The sequence below is a fragment of the Pygocentrus nattereri genome, chromosome 12, assembly GCF_015220715.1.
Source record: "Pygocentrus nattereri isolate fPygNat1 chromosome 12, fPygNat1.pri, whole genome shotgun sequence".
Lineage (NCBI taxonomy): Eukaryota > Metazoa > Chordata > Actinopteri > Characiformes > Serrasalmidae > Pygocentrus > Pygocentrus nattereri.
The window spans coordinates 19,742,950-19,759,422 of NC_051222.1; the positions used below are offsets into that span (position 1 = coordinate 19,742,950).

Here is a 16,473-nt window from a genome sequence, read left to right on the forward strand (position 1 = left end):
ATCATCCCGAACCAGTCTGCCCATTCTCCTCTGACCTCTCACACCAACAAGGCATTTTCATCCACACAACTGCCGCTCACTGGATATTTTCTCCTTTTTGGACCATTCTCTGTAAAACCTAGAGATGGTTGTGTGTGAAAATCCCAGCAGATCAGCAGTTTCTGAAATACTCAGACCAGCCCGTCTGGCACCAACAACCATGCCACATTCTTCTTCTTTCGGCTGCTCCCTTTAGGGGTCGCCACAGCGGATCATCTGCCTCCATCTTGCCCTATCCATTGCCTCCTCTACTTTCACACCAACCATCTCCATGTCCACCTTCACTATAGCCTTGACATCCGTCTCCACCCACTCCATCCTGCCTGCACCCTCTTCCTCACCTATTTTTTGCACTGTCCATTGCTCTGGATGGTTGACCCAAGATATTTGAAGTCATCCACCTTTACGACCTCTACTCCTTGCATCTTCACCTTTCCACCTGCCGAATACATGTGGCACACACATGTATTCCGTCTTATCTCTACTGACCTTCATTCCTCTCCTCTCCAGTGTAAACCTCCACCACTCCAGATTCTCTTCCACCTGCTCTCTACTCTCACCACAGATTACAATGTCATCTGCAAACATCATGGTCCATGGGCCTCCTGCCTGACCTCATCTGTCAACCTGTCCATCACCATTGTAAACAAGAAGGGGCTCAAAGCTGATCCCTGATGTAACCCTACCTTCAACTTGAAACCATTTGTCACTCCAACTGCACACCTCACCACTGTGTCACTATCCTCATACATGTCCTGCACCACCCTAACATACTTTTCAGCTACACCTGACTTCCTCATACAGTACCACAGTTCCTCTCTTGGCACCCTATCATATGCCTTCTCTAGATCCACAAAGACACAATGTAGCTCCTTCTGACCTTCTCTGTACTTCTCTACCAACACTCTCAACGCAAAAATTGCATCTGTGGTACTCTTTCTGGGCATGAAACCAAACTGCTGCTCACTGATCTGGACCTCTCGCCTTAGCCTTGCTTCAACAACTCTTTCCCATACCTTCATGGTGTGGCTCATCAACTTTATACCTTTGTAGTTACTGCAGCTCTGCACATCACCCTTGTTCTTAAAAATGGGGACCAGTACACTGCTTCTCCACTCATCAGGCATCCTCTCACTCTCCAGGATTTTGATAAACAACCTGGTTAAAAAGTCCACTGCCTTCTCTCCTAAACATCTCCATACCTCCACAGGTATGTCATCTGGACTAACTGCCTTTCCATTCTTCATCCTTTTTAAACCATGCCACGTTCAAAGTCACTTAAATCACTTTTCTTCCCCATTCTGATGCTCAGATGTTCTGTTTGCACTTCAGCAAGTTGTCTTGACCACCTCTACATGCCTAAATGCATTGAGTTGCAGCCGTGTGATTGGCTGATTAGCTGTTTGTGTTAACAAGCAATTGAAAAGTGTACCTAATAAAGTGGCCGGTGAGTGTATATCTGTTGGTAAACATAAATCCTCTGCTTTCACAGGCACATGAGGTGTCCCTCAAAGGGATTCTGTTTCTGGAGACCACATGGCTATGTGCTGGATTTTATACATAGCATAATGATAGCAATGGGTGTAGCTGTAACACTTGAACTCAATAATTAGGAGGAGTGTCCACATAATGTGGGTCAAATATTGTATTTTTTTTCTTTGTGTGCTTGTTTAGGCGCTGGAGGAAGAGTTTGCGCGGAAGCTTCAGGAGCAAGAGGTCTTCTTTAAGATGAGCGGAGAGTCCGAGTGCCTTAACCCTTCCACCCAGAGCCGCATCTCCAAGTTCTACCCGGTCCCCAGTGTCCACTCCACTGGGTTTTAACTCGGACACACATACGTAAACATGCATGTTGCAAATTTCAGTAAAAACCATACATGAATTCATTTGATCAGTGCAAAGTACATGCATACATATCTATGACTTTTTCCACACTACACTTACACAAAGTCATTATAAGTACAGGCCGCTTTATTCACACAAGTGGAGATCACACACATACATGCACTCATCTTTAGCATGCATGCAAACTACATGACATAATTGTGACTGAACTTTTGCTGCCTTCCCCCCTCCAGTCTGATAACAGTCAGGCTAAATGCAGGGGGTCACTCATTCTAGAAGGGAGGTTAGCCCCTTCTTTACTTTCTCTGTGGAAAGACTAAACTGTTTCAATAAGCTACAGGCCATGCACACAACAGCTGCACAATGTCCTACTATTTGGTAGTTTCTGTAGCATTTTTTAAACCACAGTCTTGTTTAAAATGGATATAAAGCATAGACAAGACCAAGAAATGAAAACATTAGTTGATCCTTAGAAGTTACTTTCATTTTGTTCATTGTAGTATTCAAGTGTAATTATGTAATTATTTATCGAGTTTCTTAGTGAATTATACAATGAATCAGATTTTTGTTCCATTTAAATTCAGTTCGACAGGTTCATGGAGATCACATTTACTGCTTTTTCCATTCGTCTCAGCGTCAACAGAAATTTTGTTTCTGCAAAACAAGAAGTAACTACAGTAGCAACTGTTGATCAAATTCAAATAATAATACGTTTTCAGTTCTGCTTACAAATAATAACACAGTATTGAATGAAAGTTTAGATTCCACACTAACGACAGTGAGCTAATAATATCAAATATTTGTTATCGCCGGCGATAACTGTGACTTCTAAGGTTTAATAAACTTTTAAACCATACTTAATTTTTTTTCTTTTTTAAACCTGTGGTTCTAGTGCCTGAACAATTTATCTCCATGCACTGGCTTTTGTAATAGGAAAATTGTCTTAATTGACCCCTTACCCTTGCACTAATAAAGCTGAAGAAGAAAGCTAGAATTTGGGTAAAGGAACATAATTTAGTACAGTAGAATGTAACATCAATAAAGAATGAAGGAACAGCCTAGCTGAGAAAATAAAAACAATGGAAAGGACAGTGAAATGAAGGAAATCTGTTTTGAATTCTTAAAATTGTAGCACAGTGGCTTTAATATGTAGAAAGATTGCACATACCTTCATGTTTACTGCACACTGCCATGTCAAAAAGTTCATTTGAAATGGTCCCCTTGTTTTTGTGCCCCACATAACTGGGGTCATTTTTATTAGTTACTTTAAATTTTCTCAGAGTCACAGCCATACTGGTGGTATATGCATATCCATTTGAATTTATGCAGACTGAAACCTAATGTACATCACTGTGGTATGAAAAGTGTGACCTTAAGAATATGCAATGTGAAAATTTCTGAAACTGAACTCAACATATCAGCCATGTTTAGCTTTGGTTTTTAGCAGGAGGTAATACACTCTTTTACAACATCTCAGTACCAAATACTGGAATAGTTTTGACCTAGAATGCATGCCTTTAGAGACTCTAAGCTATTCATTTGAGAATTATCACTACAATACTGTATTTTTAGTGTTTTACTTAAGAATTTTGTATAGAATACAGTGAATTTTTCCTTTTTGAGTTTTATCATGACATTTTTATCTGTGCTTATAGAACTTGAGAACATATCCTATTATAATTTTGAAATACGGAATTTGCAGTTTTCTGTATCAGTTTACCATTAAATGATGGTGATGTAATCTGAAGTGAGTGGGGCAAAAGCTAAAAACAGGCAAGGCATCAGTGCAGTGGTTTTTTTGATTAAAAAAAAGCTGAATCTTTCTAAAAGGTAACTAATGAATGGAGGCACTCTTGATGCATTTTGGTATCATGCTGCATTCTGATTGGCTTCAGAGCTTCAGTCAATGTTTGTGCTTTATAGCAAGCCAGATGAAGTTAATGTTTGTAAATCTGTCTGATGAATGTGAGAAAGTGCTGTGCACTTTTCCACAAGTCAAAGGCATTTTCAGTAGTAGATTTAATTGGTTATCTGTATTAAGACACTGTTTTATGTTCTAGCTTGGCCAGTTTTTTTGCCATATATATATATCATTCATGTATTTCTCTAATTGTGCTTGAAACCTTTTTGTCCTGACTAGACATTATTATTACTATATTTTTATCCATTTCCAATGTGTATGAAATTAGTAAACCTGTAAGAAATAGTCTTTATGTCAATGATCAGGTCTTTGTGATTTTAGGAAGCTACTGTTGATTTGCAGTAATTTGACTGTAATAAAACTTTTGCTGTAGTTCCTCCTTTAGAAGAGCTTCTTTATTCAGAGAACCAATCACTGATATCCGATATTAGGTGTTTTTCTTTTTTCCAAGTACACACTGCAGCCTGAAAATAAAGAAGGAAACTTCTGTAGGCGTGTTGGAAACATCTCTTAATAGCATTTTTAAAAATTATTAATTTTTACTTTAACATCCATCCATCCATCATCGTTGACTGCTAGTCCAAACAGGGTCGCGGTAGCAGTTGGGAGAGCAGAGAATCCCAGATGACTCTGTCCCCCGCAACTTCCTCCAGCTCATTCCCGGGGACCCCAAGCCGCTCCCAGGCCAACTTAATCCCTCCAGCGGGTCCTAGGGCGACCCCGGGGTCTTGTCCCGGTAGGCCGTGCCTGGTACACCCCCACCACGAGGCGTCCAGGGGGCATCCGGATCAGATGCCCGTACCATCTCAGCTGGCTCCTCTCCCGGATGACCGAGCTCCTCACTCTATTGCAGAGCGTGTAGCCCGCCACCTGACGAAGAAAGCTCATTTCCGCCGCTTGTAATCGCGATCTCGTTCTTTCGGTCATTACCCACAGCTCATGACCATAGGTGAGGGTTGGGATGTAGACCGACCGGTAAACAGAGAGCTTCGCCTTTTGGCTCAACTCCCTCTTCACCACTACAGTCTGGTACAGTGACCGCATTACTGCTGCCACCTGTCCCAGCCTGCGGCCGATCTCACGATCCCTCTTCCCGTCACTCGTGAACAAGACCCTGAGATACTTAAACTCCTCCACCTGGGGCAAGTCCTTTCCCCTTACCTGGAGTGGGCATGCCATCCTTTCTGGGCCAACATGGTATGATTAAAACCATATCATCATTCATATTGATATATTTTTTCCTGACATTAAAGGTCTCTTGTCACACATGAAAACTTATGAGCAGTGAAGTCCAGAAAGGTCGATTTTTTTAGTGATTTAACAATAAAAATAATTCAGGTATGTATGTATGTGTTAAAAATCTGTTGCTTACCATCACAAAGTCAGAATGTCAGTATATATGTGTATATAAACTCTCCAGGCGCACAATGCTTGGACCCCTATGATTGCCCCTTGCGACACAGACAGTCATTTAGCTCTCGTGGCAGTTTATGCTTATGTTTATGTTAACCTTTTTGTCTCCCATCATTTAAAAGCTAAGAAATCCAAAAACAAAACCAATGATATCTTAGTTCTGATAGGCCAATAAAAACTGAATATTATATCTGGGATTTGGCTGAACAATAACTGTAAATTGCTGCTGTGCTGTGTTTGAGGAGAGGGATTGTCTCTCACAGATCTCTGTTGGCAGTAGTCTCTCCACAACCCCCCAGCAACTTTCTCAAAAGTACAAGCTCATCAAATCTTCATGAGAATCTTCACGTGACTGGCCTACTCAGCATTTAAAGCAGCAAATTTTCATGCATGTCTTGTTAAAAAAAAGTATAAGAAAAAAAGAACTAAAGATTTTGTTTTTCCATTTAATATAGAAAACCATTTTGACAGTGGATCTACACAGTGCTGACATAAAAAGCATTAATGGTAGAGATTGTTTTAATAATGCCCTCAATGAGGCATGAAATAGATTCTTCCACTCTCATTAGCATCATCACAGTTAGTACACTGATTTAAAAAAATATCAAAATGCTAAAAAAGGAAATACATAGTTTGACAAAGCTAATATCACCATACATACTAAATCCCACACAGCACACATGCAAGAAAACCTTGTATTTCAGGTAACAATAGTCTACTGCAGCAGAACACTGAACATGAAAATGGCAACAAGTGTGAAATTAAACGTATCAGCATTCAGCCAAAATGCTCAATGCTTTTTCTCAAATTCTTGACAGTGTACAAGAATATATGAAGAACTGAGCTACTGATTATATATTCACTGTAAAACTTTGCACTTGATCCTGAGTTAAACATCTAACTTTGACTATAATTTTTATTCACTTCTCAAAATTTTAGAAAAGTTAAATATGTACATACATTATTTTTGATGGGCTTGTGTCAGAATCTTACATAATTTGATCACTTCAGACATACAGACCAGAAATGGATTATTATTACTGTTCACATTAAGGAGTTTGTGCAATAATTTTTGGTTAGATTTCTATTTTGGTAAATCCACTACATTTATGGAGAACTCCCTTCCTCAGGTTGTCCATAAAAAAGGTAAAAGTAGTTTGTGTTGCCAGATACAACATCAATCCGTCTCTTCATCCATTTCATTTCTCAGTCTGAACACTTTTGCTTCTTCTCTTTCTTCTAAGACTCATATAAACAGCATCGCCTAAAAACAGTACATCAGTGAGGAGCTCTTGTGGAGCAATACTATAAATATTTCAAATATTTAATAGAGATTAAGATTATACCTTTTTCTCCTTTTTGTCCTTGAGGTCCATCATTGCCAGGGAGTCCTGGTAGGCCAGGAATGCCTTGCTCTCCTCTAGGACCTAAAATTGAACCAGTTACAAGATGCAGGAAAACGATCAACGATGCCATTAGATGTCAATAATGTACCTTAAAGCAGCATGTAGATGGTAGATACTGGGTGTCAAAATGCATTGATGCATTGTGACGTATCAAAAAGAAAGTGGTGATTCAACTGCACTAATTTTAGACTGCAGTTATCAATTATAATTGATATTGTTCAGTAAAGTATACACACATGTTTTAACTCAAATCATTTTATATAACATAATTTAATAATAATCGAATCAGAGTTGGTTAAACATTAGTTTCTTGCAAATCTTATAAATAGGTTCTACAGTGGTTACATCTCATACCTCTCGTCCCTTTGGGACCAGGATATCCCATCTCTCCCTTTGGTCCAGGTCGGCCTGGTGGTCCAATATAGCCATGGTCTTTGAGGGAAAATGATACGTGTGTCTTTTAGGTTACACAACAAAATACAGCAACAAGCTATATTTAATGTACCTCAGCTAGCATTTGTAATACATACTTGTTGGTTGCATAGAACATGATGCAGTTAGTGTGAATGCTGTGTAGTCACTGTTTATGTACAGGAAAACTAATGAACTTCAAAAGTGCTTCCAAATCACGGCCAGCCATTATTGGTTATCGGAAATTTTTAGCGATGTTATGTACTGCAGGTGGTGAAAGTGATTTGTTATTTTATGTTGAGAAACATTATTTGCCAACCAAGTATTTCACAGAGGGGTGAATCCCTCCCCGTCTTTACTTCTGAAAGACTCAGCCTCTCTGGGATGCTCTTTTATTAATACCTGAATCATGTTACTGCCCTGTTGCCAATAAACTTACACTTAATTAACAATTAGTTATGAGATGTTCCACCAGGTGCTTTTTAATATTACACAACATTACCAGTCTTTTATTGCCCCATCCCAACGTTTTAAAATTATGTTGCTGGCATCAAATTCAACATTTGCTATGTTATCTTTGCACTAATTTTCAATAAAATATGGAGTTTAAATGATTTGCATGTCATTGCATTCTGTTTATATTTAGATTTGGCACAGCGTCTCAACTTTTTCAGAAATTGGGTTGTACTAAACATTGCTGATGACATAGGACAGCATTATATGGACAAAAAACCATAAGATGATTCTATTGCTATATTCATTTGGCAGTCTCTTATCACAGTGACTTATATATTAATCATGTTTACAAGACTCTTATTATCATGGTGTGCCCCTTGAGGGCCAGTCTGAAGACCACTGTGCTGGACCAACATATTGTAATATGACTTTTACAATATGTTAAAAACAAATTGTTGAACCTTGAATGTAACAAGGTGAAAATTAGACCAAAATAATTTGTGAATTGTAGAAACAATGCATCTGTAAAATGTGACATTTGGGACTCACACAGCAGAGAATGAATTTTATTTACTAAAAGGCTGATTTGCACACTGCAGACAAAATTGCAATAACAATGAATAAGCAATATTCTAAGCAACCTCATTAGCATAATTTCAATACAAGCAGATACCGTGCCTAAAGTATTCTTACTGGTAAATATGTCAGTTTGTGTAAAGTTACCTCTAATAAAGTTTATGATTTCAGTCATGTTGCTGTAGGGTCTTATTGCATGGACTCCAGGAGGTCCAGGTGGTCCTGGAGGTCCAGGTGGTCCTTGAATAACTTGAGGATGGGAGCGTTGAGCACCCTTATCAGCCACATCTCGCAGCAACAAACCATGAGCTGAAAAGACCATCATACAAATAGTGTTTAAAACTAGCATTGAAGTACTCATCCTTTATTAGATACCCTGTAAACAGTAATCAACATAAAGATTTGCTGGACATTTTGGCTTTTAGGTACTTTTTGTAATGTACTTTGGGTTCAAGATCATTTTGGTAATGTTTCATAAAGCAATTCTTTTACTTACATTTGATGTAGTTCACCACTTCTGCTACAATACTAGAGTAGTCAAAAGGCTCACCTTCAAGAGAACATAAGAAAGCTATATAAGGAAGATACATATTTAAAAATAAAAAAAAGAAATGACCTGCACTGATACTTAATTACCACAAATCGACAAAGCTTGCTGGTTTGCATTTTGATGAGGTTGCCAACCTTTTTTACTACTATTGATTAGACCCTGGGCTCTTTTTCGATGGTAATGGCAAACTACAAATTGACAACATACAACAGTGCAGCACTAAGTGCCAACAATTACTCTGACTAGCACACAAAGAGATGCATTACAAACCCATGCCCAAATCTGGTATATGAAAGTTTGCAATGCTCTTTATTGGAATATTGTTTCTGCAGGTTTGGTCTAAATTTTGATAGAAGCACAGTTGCCTGTCAAGTGTCTAAGGTACACATTTGTTCCTAAGACATACTCTTAAGGTACTCCTGCAGTTCAGCATGGAGAGGTTCTTGCTGTGTGTTTTCAGCATATGAGACTAGCCCTCTTGTAATGCCAGGAGGTCCCTGAGGCCCAGGGGGTCCAGGAGGTCCAGGTGGTCCTCTAAAACCAGCATCTGCAAACAGCAAAGTCTGGTTAAGACCACAAAAGCCTGTTTGTTGAGCACAAATCATCCCATGTAATTTTTAGTGGCTGCTGAACAGGGTAGAGTCTGGCTAACAAATGCATATGGGTTGTAGATGGGCTACATATGGCCTAGATATGGGTGAGAGTCAGCCATTGTAAACCTACCAAGTGCACCAAATACAGGTGCGCTGGTAACTTAGTGTTTTATTGTTTACATTTTATGGTTACACCCCCAGTATGGACCCTAAATGCTAAAATATAGAGGCACAAGCATGTTAAATCTTAAACCACTGACTCAATTTCAGTGTCAGTCTGTATGTGCCATAGAAACTAGTCATAGTACTAGCCTACTACACTTGATATGTGAGAAGAAACCCAACCCATCCAAACTCTGCTTACTCTCCATATATCTCTGAATGTCTTCCAGACCAAATGAACCAGTGTAAGGGACTGGCCCTGGGGGTCCAGGAGGTCCTGGGAAGCCAGGAGAGCCAGGAGGGCCTGGGGGCCCTGGCGGTCCAATGAGACCTCTATACTCTGAGTCTTTAAAGAAGAAGAAATTAATTTAGTCAGATTTCATTTTTATTCATTGGAAAAAATACAAATGTCTGGCTGGCAAATGTCTTTTTAACCCCTTAAAATCCCAGTCTTATTCCGTACAAAGGCTTATTATTCAGTAACTACAGGCACTTCAGTGCAGACAGGCTGAGCAATTCTTATAGACGTGTACAATAAAACTTTGGGCCTGCTGTCAGGCCTTGGCCATTTAAAGGAGTAACATATATTTTGTTTGGTTGTAGTGGTCTACGAGGATTTATAAATGCAAAGCACCTCAATGGCCTGGCTGACTGAGTCATTGATTTGACTCACTCAGGCATTTATCAGTCTGAGGATTCTCCGCAAGGGGCACCATTAGCACTCAAGTAGACTTTCGTGCTTCACAAGAATAATGCTTTGTATCAGTGACATAGCATTTTCAGCCTACCTCACTTGGCTACTATAACTAACAAGGCTAACTTAGCTTTGAGCACCCAAAGGACATTGTACCCAAAGGGAAGGGTACTTGCAAGGATGCCCTTGTTAAAATAACATTAAAAGTGCTTACTTTGTAGAAGAAGAGAGAGATCGCCATAAGAAGGTCCAGGAAGTCCTGGTGGGCCAGGTGGGCCTGGGGGTCCAGTTTGCCTAAGGATACCCTGCTCTGGAAATTAAACAGCACAGATTTTTCAATGGATTCATGGAAAAAATCTGAAATTATTTTTACTCACTGACAAAATTAGAGTACTTGCAGCAATTAGAAATCACATTTTGTGTAAAAACCAATTTCAGAGCTTACCATTCATCAGATTGAGGACTCTTCCAGCCACTTCCTGAGTGTTAAACCCATAACCTCCAGGTATACCTGGAGCTCCAGGTGGTCCTGGGGGCCCAACAAGATATTGTCTCACCTCCTCCCCTGCATCAAAACACAGATTAATGTGAGATCAATGAAAGCAAGAAAATGCTTGGTGTATTGACAATGTTTACAGCTTTATGAGATTCTGTTCTTCTGTTTATATTGAACATGTTTCCCACACAGAAACACAGGTGGCCTCTGAAGTTTATTAATGGCCACTCAAGTATATTTTGTCCCATATCAACAATATCCAATTTCCATCCTAACAAATTCCAATGAGAAAATATTTCACATTGTTATGAAGACAGAGTGTCCCTCATGCAAAGTATCACTATTTTTCCCAGTGGTGAATTCCACAACCTATGTTGTCCATATACTCAAATAACTCCCCCCTACCCGCTGAGAGTAGCCCCCCAGGTTTATATAAGGCTCTTGGAAAATTCAGAATTTTCTTGATTCAAATGTTGTTAATGGGTTGCACATTGCTAAAATTTGAATAAAGTGTTACATTAACACAATTCTTGCCAAAAGAAGAAAAATGAAAGCTTGAAATTGTGTAAGACCTTACATAGTGTCGCAAACTTTAACCAGAAATCAGATTTTATATATTTTGAACTGTTCTGTGACAACAACCTAAACCACCAAGCAAATGTTGACAATTCAGCTATCTGAAGGTTTTATTTATCAACACTGCTGTAAGTAATAATCAACATTGTTGTTTAACCCAAATTTGAGTATAGGCACTGTTCATCGCAGGCTGTAGCAAGAGTGACAAAAAATAGCACTGTGTCTCTTAATCTTGCCCCAGTGAACCAAATTGCTGTTTCAAGTATTCTTGGACTCTACACACCTGATCCAGCTCATCACATAATTAAGGAGCCCATTATGAGTTGGTTTAGGTGGCGTGAGGCAGAGATTTAATTAAGAAACAATGAAATAGCAAATTCTGTTTAATTTAAGAACTCAATAGTTCTGAAGACTCACTTTGGAGGTAGCTGATAACTCGGTCAGCCAAGTCAGCATCAGAGACACTTCCAGGTGGTCCAGGGGGTCCAGGAGGACCAGCCAGGTATTCTCTAATACCATCACCTTTGTAAATATACCAGAGAAACAGGTTTTTCGAGGTTTTAGTTGTACAGAGTTAACAAATCTAGAGTTTGTGCTTCCCAAACTTTTGAGGTCACTCACTTCTGAGGAGGTCAGAAAGCTGCTGAGAAACATCTGGCCCACTGGAGCCATCACCAGAAGGTCCTGGAGGTCCTGGAGGCCCAGGTGGACCTGGTGGTCCAGGGGCGCTTCTGCCTCCACCTTATAACAAAGAGAAATATATCATATTTACAATATACCTCACAGCTTTTTTATAAAATCTAGTCATTCCTTCTTACCATAAGAGTATCCTGGGATGCCAGGGGCTCCTGGGACACCAGCATCACCTACAATCAAAGAATTAGAAATTCATTATCAAGAATTTAAAACATATAGTGATTTATAATATAATCTATACTGTATTTAGTAGTTAGTATAGTAGTAATACTTGTATAGTAGTCAGTTGTTAGTACTGAATAAAATAATATAAATCATATAATGTGCAGTTCTAACAACATAACATTTGGTGTAATTTTGTTTTTTTTGGCATAATTTGAAATTTCATTTGACATGGCCTTTGTCGTACCTTTTGGACCCTGTGGCCCTTCAGGTCCTGGCGGTCCAAGAGGTCCTGGTGGTCCAAGAGGTCCTGGTGGTCCTGGGACACCTGGTTTAGCAGAAAAAAACATGCTAAGTTGCTTTATTAACCTATTAAACTATCCTACAGTGTGTATCTTTATTCGTGATTAAGGGTCCAATAAAATAATCAGTGTTAAATTATTATCTACAGTTCATAACTCAAAAACTACTGAATTTGAATGACTTCGCTTTCAGTAGGAGTATTTTTAGCACAAATCCGACATATAACTGAAAAGAGGTCACTGTAGATCTCTTACCAAGACCAGGTTCTCCTGGTAATCCAGGATGCCCTGGCTCTCCTACAGCAGAAACAAACAAAACAGAATAGTTAACATTTTAAAAATGATTTAAAAACATTTCAAAAGTATGAAAAGGATAACAAAAGGACATACCTGGGAATCCTTGGGAAAAGTGAGAAAAAAACAAGAACAAGCAATGAGTATTATTGTCCCTTCATCCATTATGGCTCATTTGGTTCATATAATGTGTTAAAATGTCATTGTTGAATATCCACATACTGTAACTTAGACCTACAGTCACAAGCAAAATTTGGGCACCTCTGGTCAGATTACCTTTTGTTGATTTTCTAAGTAAAAATAAGTTAACACATCCACCACATCCATCTGCCACCTGCACATTTTAATGCAAAATTACTGGTCTTCCAATGTGTTAAGCTCAGCAAATAAACAAAAAATTGAACTGCAAAATTTGCATAAGTGTCATATTTCATTTTGCATATGTCTGTAAGTTGGGCTTTGTGTGCATTTATTTAGATTGGCTGTATTATATGCGCAAAGGGTAATAAGTTTTGTGCATATTCAGAAATATATTCAACCTTGAGGTCCAGGAGGTCCAGGGGGTCCAGGTGGTCCTGCAAAGAAGGTTTCTGTAGAATAATTGAAATCAGTACACTGAAGATCAATCTTGTTTGATATGAATCTTTATTCTAGACAAATGTTGGTTCTAGATCAAACCTAATGTTGTACAGATTTAAGAGCGGCTGTCATAAGTCACCTACCTGAGTTGGGCACAAAGCTTCCAGGTTCACCTTTCTCACCAGGTGGACCAGGCTGACCAACACCTGGCAGTAAAAAAGGTGACATACAGGTTGGAAATAGAAGAGATCAAAGGTAGAGGAAATCACATATTACACTCAAAGCAATAGCAATATTTAGAACTATGTAATTACTGCTTAAACACTGATGCTTTTGTGGTGTATTAGTCCATCAATTTGCAGATAATGTACCTGGCTGTCCAGGTGGTCCTGGTGGGCCTTGTTTCCCTTCACCTTCATAACAAAGTAAAATTGCATTACTTCAGAGAAATTCTTTATAGCTTTACTAGTAGCATGGTGATAAGATACAAAAGAACAAGCCACATTTACCAGGCTTTCCTGGCTCTCCAGGTGGTCCAGGGGGTCCAGGTGGGCCAGGAGGACCAGGAGGACCAGTAACAGGTGGCCCTGTGTAATGTTATAGTACAAATTATATATGCTTTAAAAAGTCAACACATTGGCCAGCTGCCTTTTTATGAACCTTTTTATGAAATTAGCATCTCGGTCTTCCATTTTTCTAAGCGACATAATACTGCTATCAGAACAAAACCTTGTTTTTTAGTTTTTGACATCATTTGAAAATGCTTGTTGCCCTTTACATTGTACATACATTTCACGATGAAAGAAAGCAATGGCTGTAAATGACTTGGGGGCGTGGGTGGGGGGGATTCTGGTTCCGTTGACTTACTTTGAAATTGAAGTATGTTGTTTGATTCTTCTTAAAAGTTTCCATTATATGATAACATAAGATATGAGGTTTTGTTCGGACAACAGCTTTGTTGCATATGTACATATTTTCACACACTTACTAATTTGAACTGGAATGTGGATTTAATTTCAGTATTTGATCATCTAAAAATGGAATGTACTGTAAACCAGACACGGTATTAGCCAGCATTATTTAGAAAGGCAAGGTCATACTTTCAGTCTTGATTGTTTCAACAGTTTTCACAGAGATGCCAGGCTCTCCATCATCTCCCCTGTCACCTCTATCACCCTTTGGCCCTGTAAAAACAGTTTACATGCCAATGCATAAAAAAGTGTCCACAAAAGTCATCTAATAGCAAAGAAATCATACAACAGTGGATGACCACTTACAAAAGGCATATTTACTGCACTGATTAAACGATATTTTGGCAAATGAAAACTAAATGTGGGCAATACATCTGATATTTCTCATCTGATATCTCTCATGTTACAGGATTACACAACATACTTCTTATGCTTGAAGGAACTCAAATTATTATTTAAAAAATACATATGAGAACAATGAGAAATTTTAGCTGTACTACCTACTTTTTAAGATGCTTTCACCAACACACTGTTTTTGCAGTGTAAAACCAAGTGCAATGTGCCTTCATTTCTATTCTCTAAATTAATGACGGTTAGCTTCTTACCTGGTGGTCCAGGAAGACCAGCAGGACCAATAGGACCTGAAAAAAAACAATTCCTTAACAACACACCAACATATACATTATCAGTTTACCATTTATCATTTGAAAATCTTTCTTATGCTTGTATGCAATGTGATTGCACAAAGTGAACCTTGCTACAAGTGTAGTTTAATTAGCAAGAATGCTTATGTCACGATTGGCCCCTCCCAGTCCTGTCCATGTGCTTGTTTTGGTTTTCAGTCCTGCTCTCTTGTTTCATGGCTCCACCCCTGATTGTCTCCACCTGTGTTTCCACCTGTCCCTCGTTATCCTGGTTTGTATGTACACCTTGTGTTCACCCCTTGCGTTTGCTGGTCTTTGTTTGGATGTTTGACGTTTGGATTGTATTGTATTCTCGTGTTGTTTGCTTCATGTTTGAGATTCTGTGTTTGTTTACCATATCTGCACCCCGATCTGTTCGTGTTGGCCGTTTGAACCCGGACCGTTTTGACTATGACCCTGGATTTGCCCAAAATAAATCTCGCTTATCTCAGCGTATTCGTCCGTCTCCTCGCTCCACGTTACAGCTTACCTGACAGTCCAGGTGCTCCGGCAGGGCCTGGAGGTCCAGCAGGTCCAGGAGGTCCAGGAATGGCCACAGTGCTGGAGGCAGGGCCTTTTAACAAATATTTCAAAATATGACACAGCAGAACATTTGTTAATCAACAGGTAATCAATTCCACATTAAACATTAAAGCAATGGGTCACTTAAAAATGCCAGTAATGCTAACACTGAATGAAAATGTATTGCCCTTAAATAGAATAATGCCAGTGGCAAGGTGCAAAAAGTGATGGCTACTAGCTTGCATCCAGCTGTGTTAGCATGAGTTGCATAGTTATTCCTTCAACAAAGGCTAAACTGTTTAGCAGAGAGTCTTTTAAAAATGTTTTTAAGATTATAATCAAGGAGAGAGAACTACTCACCTGCAGAGATAACTCTTCCAGGTTCACCTGGCTCACCTGAATGAGACCAATGAATATGTAAGTTCCTTTTAATGACATAGTGACAGTACACTAAGCCACACCTGCTGAAAGCTACACTATGTTAGATTTGAGGACTTGGAGACCCCTCTGGTGAAAATGTGTAACTGTGCAACATGTGGAGAAACATTTTGAAACATGGGGTTATGCTTCGGACCCCGACAAGTGGATTAATCTGACATTTGCAAATGTGTTGAAAAAAAAACTCTGGATGTGTCTTCTGAGGATGTAAGTGAATTACGTATTATTGTCATCATATATTCATCAGTATAATGTTGATTTTGCATTTGAGACCTAAATGCTAAGCCGGACCTTCTTTTTGAGTCTCTGTGCATGCATATGTAAAGACATACGGGGTGGTCTGAAAACGATCAATGTCGGATCTGAAAGCTCTGACTTTTAAATCATTATTTCAGGCTTTAAAGGGCGACTCAGTTCACGCTCATTATATTTTAGCCTGCTTTTGACCTAGTGACACTACTTCTTTCAACTTTAACAAAAAAATCTTACATGGTGCAGCTTTAATGATCATATCAATCAAGTCTAACAAAAGAAGTATTGAGTGTCCTAGGGGTGTCACCTTTAGCTCCAGGTTGACCCGGTGTCCCTGGCAAACCTATATAGAAGAATCAAAATGAAATAGTCCCTGAATCAACTACTACAATTTACTGAAAATATATCAGATATTTGAATCAATTAACCCTTACATGCC

The 16,473-nt window shown here is 39.0% G+C and overlaps 2 protein-coding genes across 2 annotated transcripts in view; one reads left to right on the forward strand and one right to left on the reverse strand.

The window, feature by feature from the left end:
- slkb (STE20-like kinase b) overlaps positions 1-4,186 on the forward strand; it is a 38,016-nt gene extending 33,830 nt beyond the window's left edge. The window contains exon 18 of the mRNA XM_017710042.2: positions 1,714-4,186. Coding sequence (XP_017565531.1) covers positions 1,714-1,860 — 147 coding nt within the window. The 3' untranslated portion in view covers positions 1,861-4,186. The remainder of the gene's footprint in view (positions 1-1,713) is intronic.
- A 2,015-nt stretch (positions 4,187-6,201) lies between these two features.
- col17a1a (collagen, type XVII, alpha 1a) overlaps positions 6,202-16,473 on the reverse strand; it is a 28,269-nt gene continuing 17,997 nt past the window's right edge. Inside the window, exons 31-55 of the mRNA XM_037543881.1 lie at positions 16,342-16,377; positions 15,705-15,740; positions 15,313-15,396; positions 14,745-14,780; positions 14,269-14,352; positions 13,678-13,755; positions 13,540-13,581; positions 13,312-13,374; positions 13,129-13,179; positions 12,686-12,694; positions 12,551-12,592; positions 12,250-12,312; positions 11,954-12,001; positions 11,757-11,876; positions 11,553-11,657; positions 10,509-10,628; positions 10,278-10,373; positions 9,572-9,715; positions 9,021-9,161; positions 8,561-8,614; positions 8,317-8,373; positions 8,212-8,259; positions 6,976-7,053; positions 6,562-6,642; positions 6,202-6,479 (exon numbers count right to left, since the gene is read on the reverse strand). Of these exons, the coding sequence (XP_037399778.1) occupies positions 6,415-6,479; positions 6,562-6,642; positions 6,976-7,053; positions 8,212-8,259; positions 8,317-8,373; positions 8,561-8,614; positions 9,021-9,161; positions 9,572-9,715; positions 10,278-10,373; positions 10,509-10,628; positions 11,553-11,657; positions 11,757-11,876; positions 11,954-12,001; positions 12,250-12,312; positions 12,551-12,592; positions 12,686-12,694; positions 13,129-13,179; positions 13,312-13,374; positions 13,540-13,581; positions 13,678-13,755; positions 14,269-14,352; positions 14,745-14,780; positions 15,313-15,396; positions 15,705-15,740; positions 16,342-16,377 (1,781 nt within the window). The 3' untranslated portion in view covers positions 6,202-6,414. The remainder of the gene's footprint in view (positions 6,480-6,561; positions 6,643-6,975; positions 7,054-8,211; positions 8,260-8,316; positions 8,374-8,560; positions 8,615-9,020; positions 9,162-9,571; positions 9,716-10,277; positions 10,374-10,508; positions 10,629-11,552; positions 11,658-11,756; positions 11,877-11,953; positions 12,002-12,249; positions 12,313-12,550; positions 12,593-12,685; positions 12,695-13,128; positions 13,180-13,311; positions 13,375-13,539; positions 13,582-13,677; positions 13,756-14,268; positions 14,353-14,744; positions 14,781-15,312; positions 15,397-15,704; positions 15,741-16,341; positions 16,378-16,473) is intronic.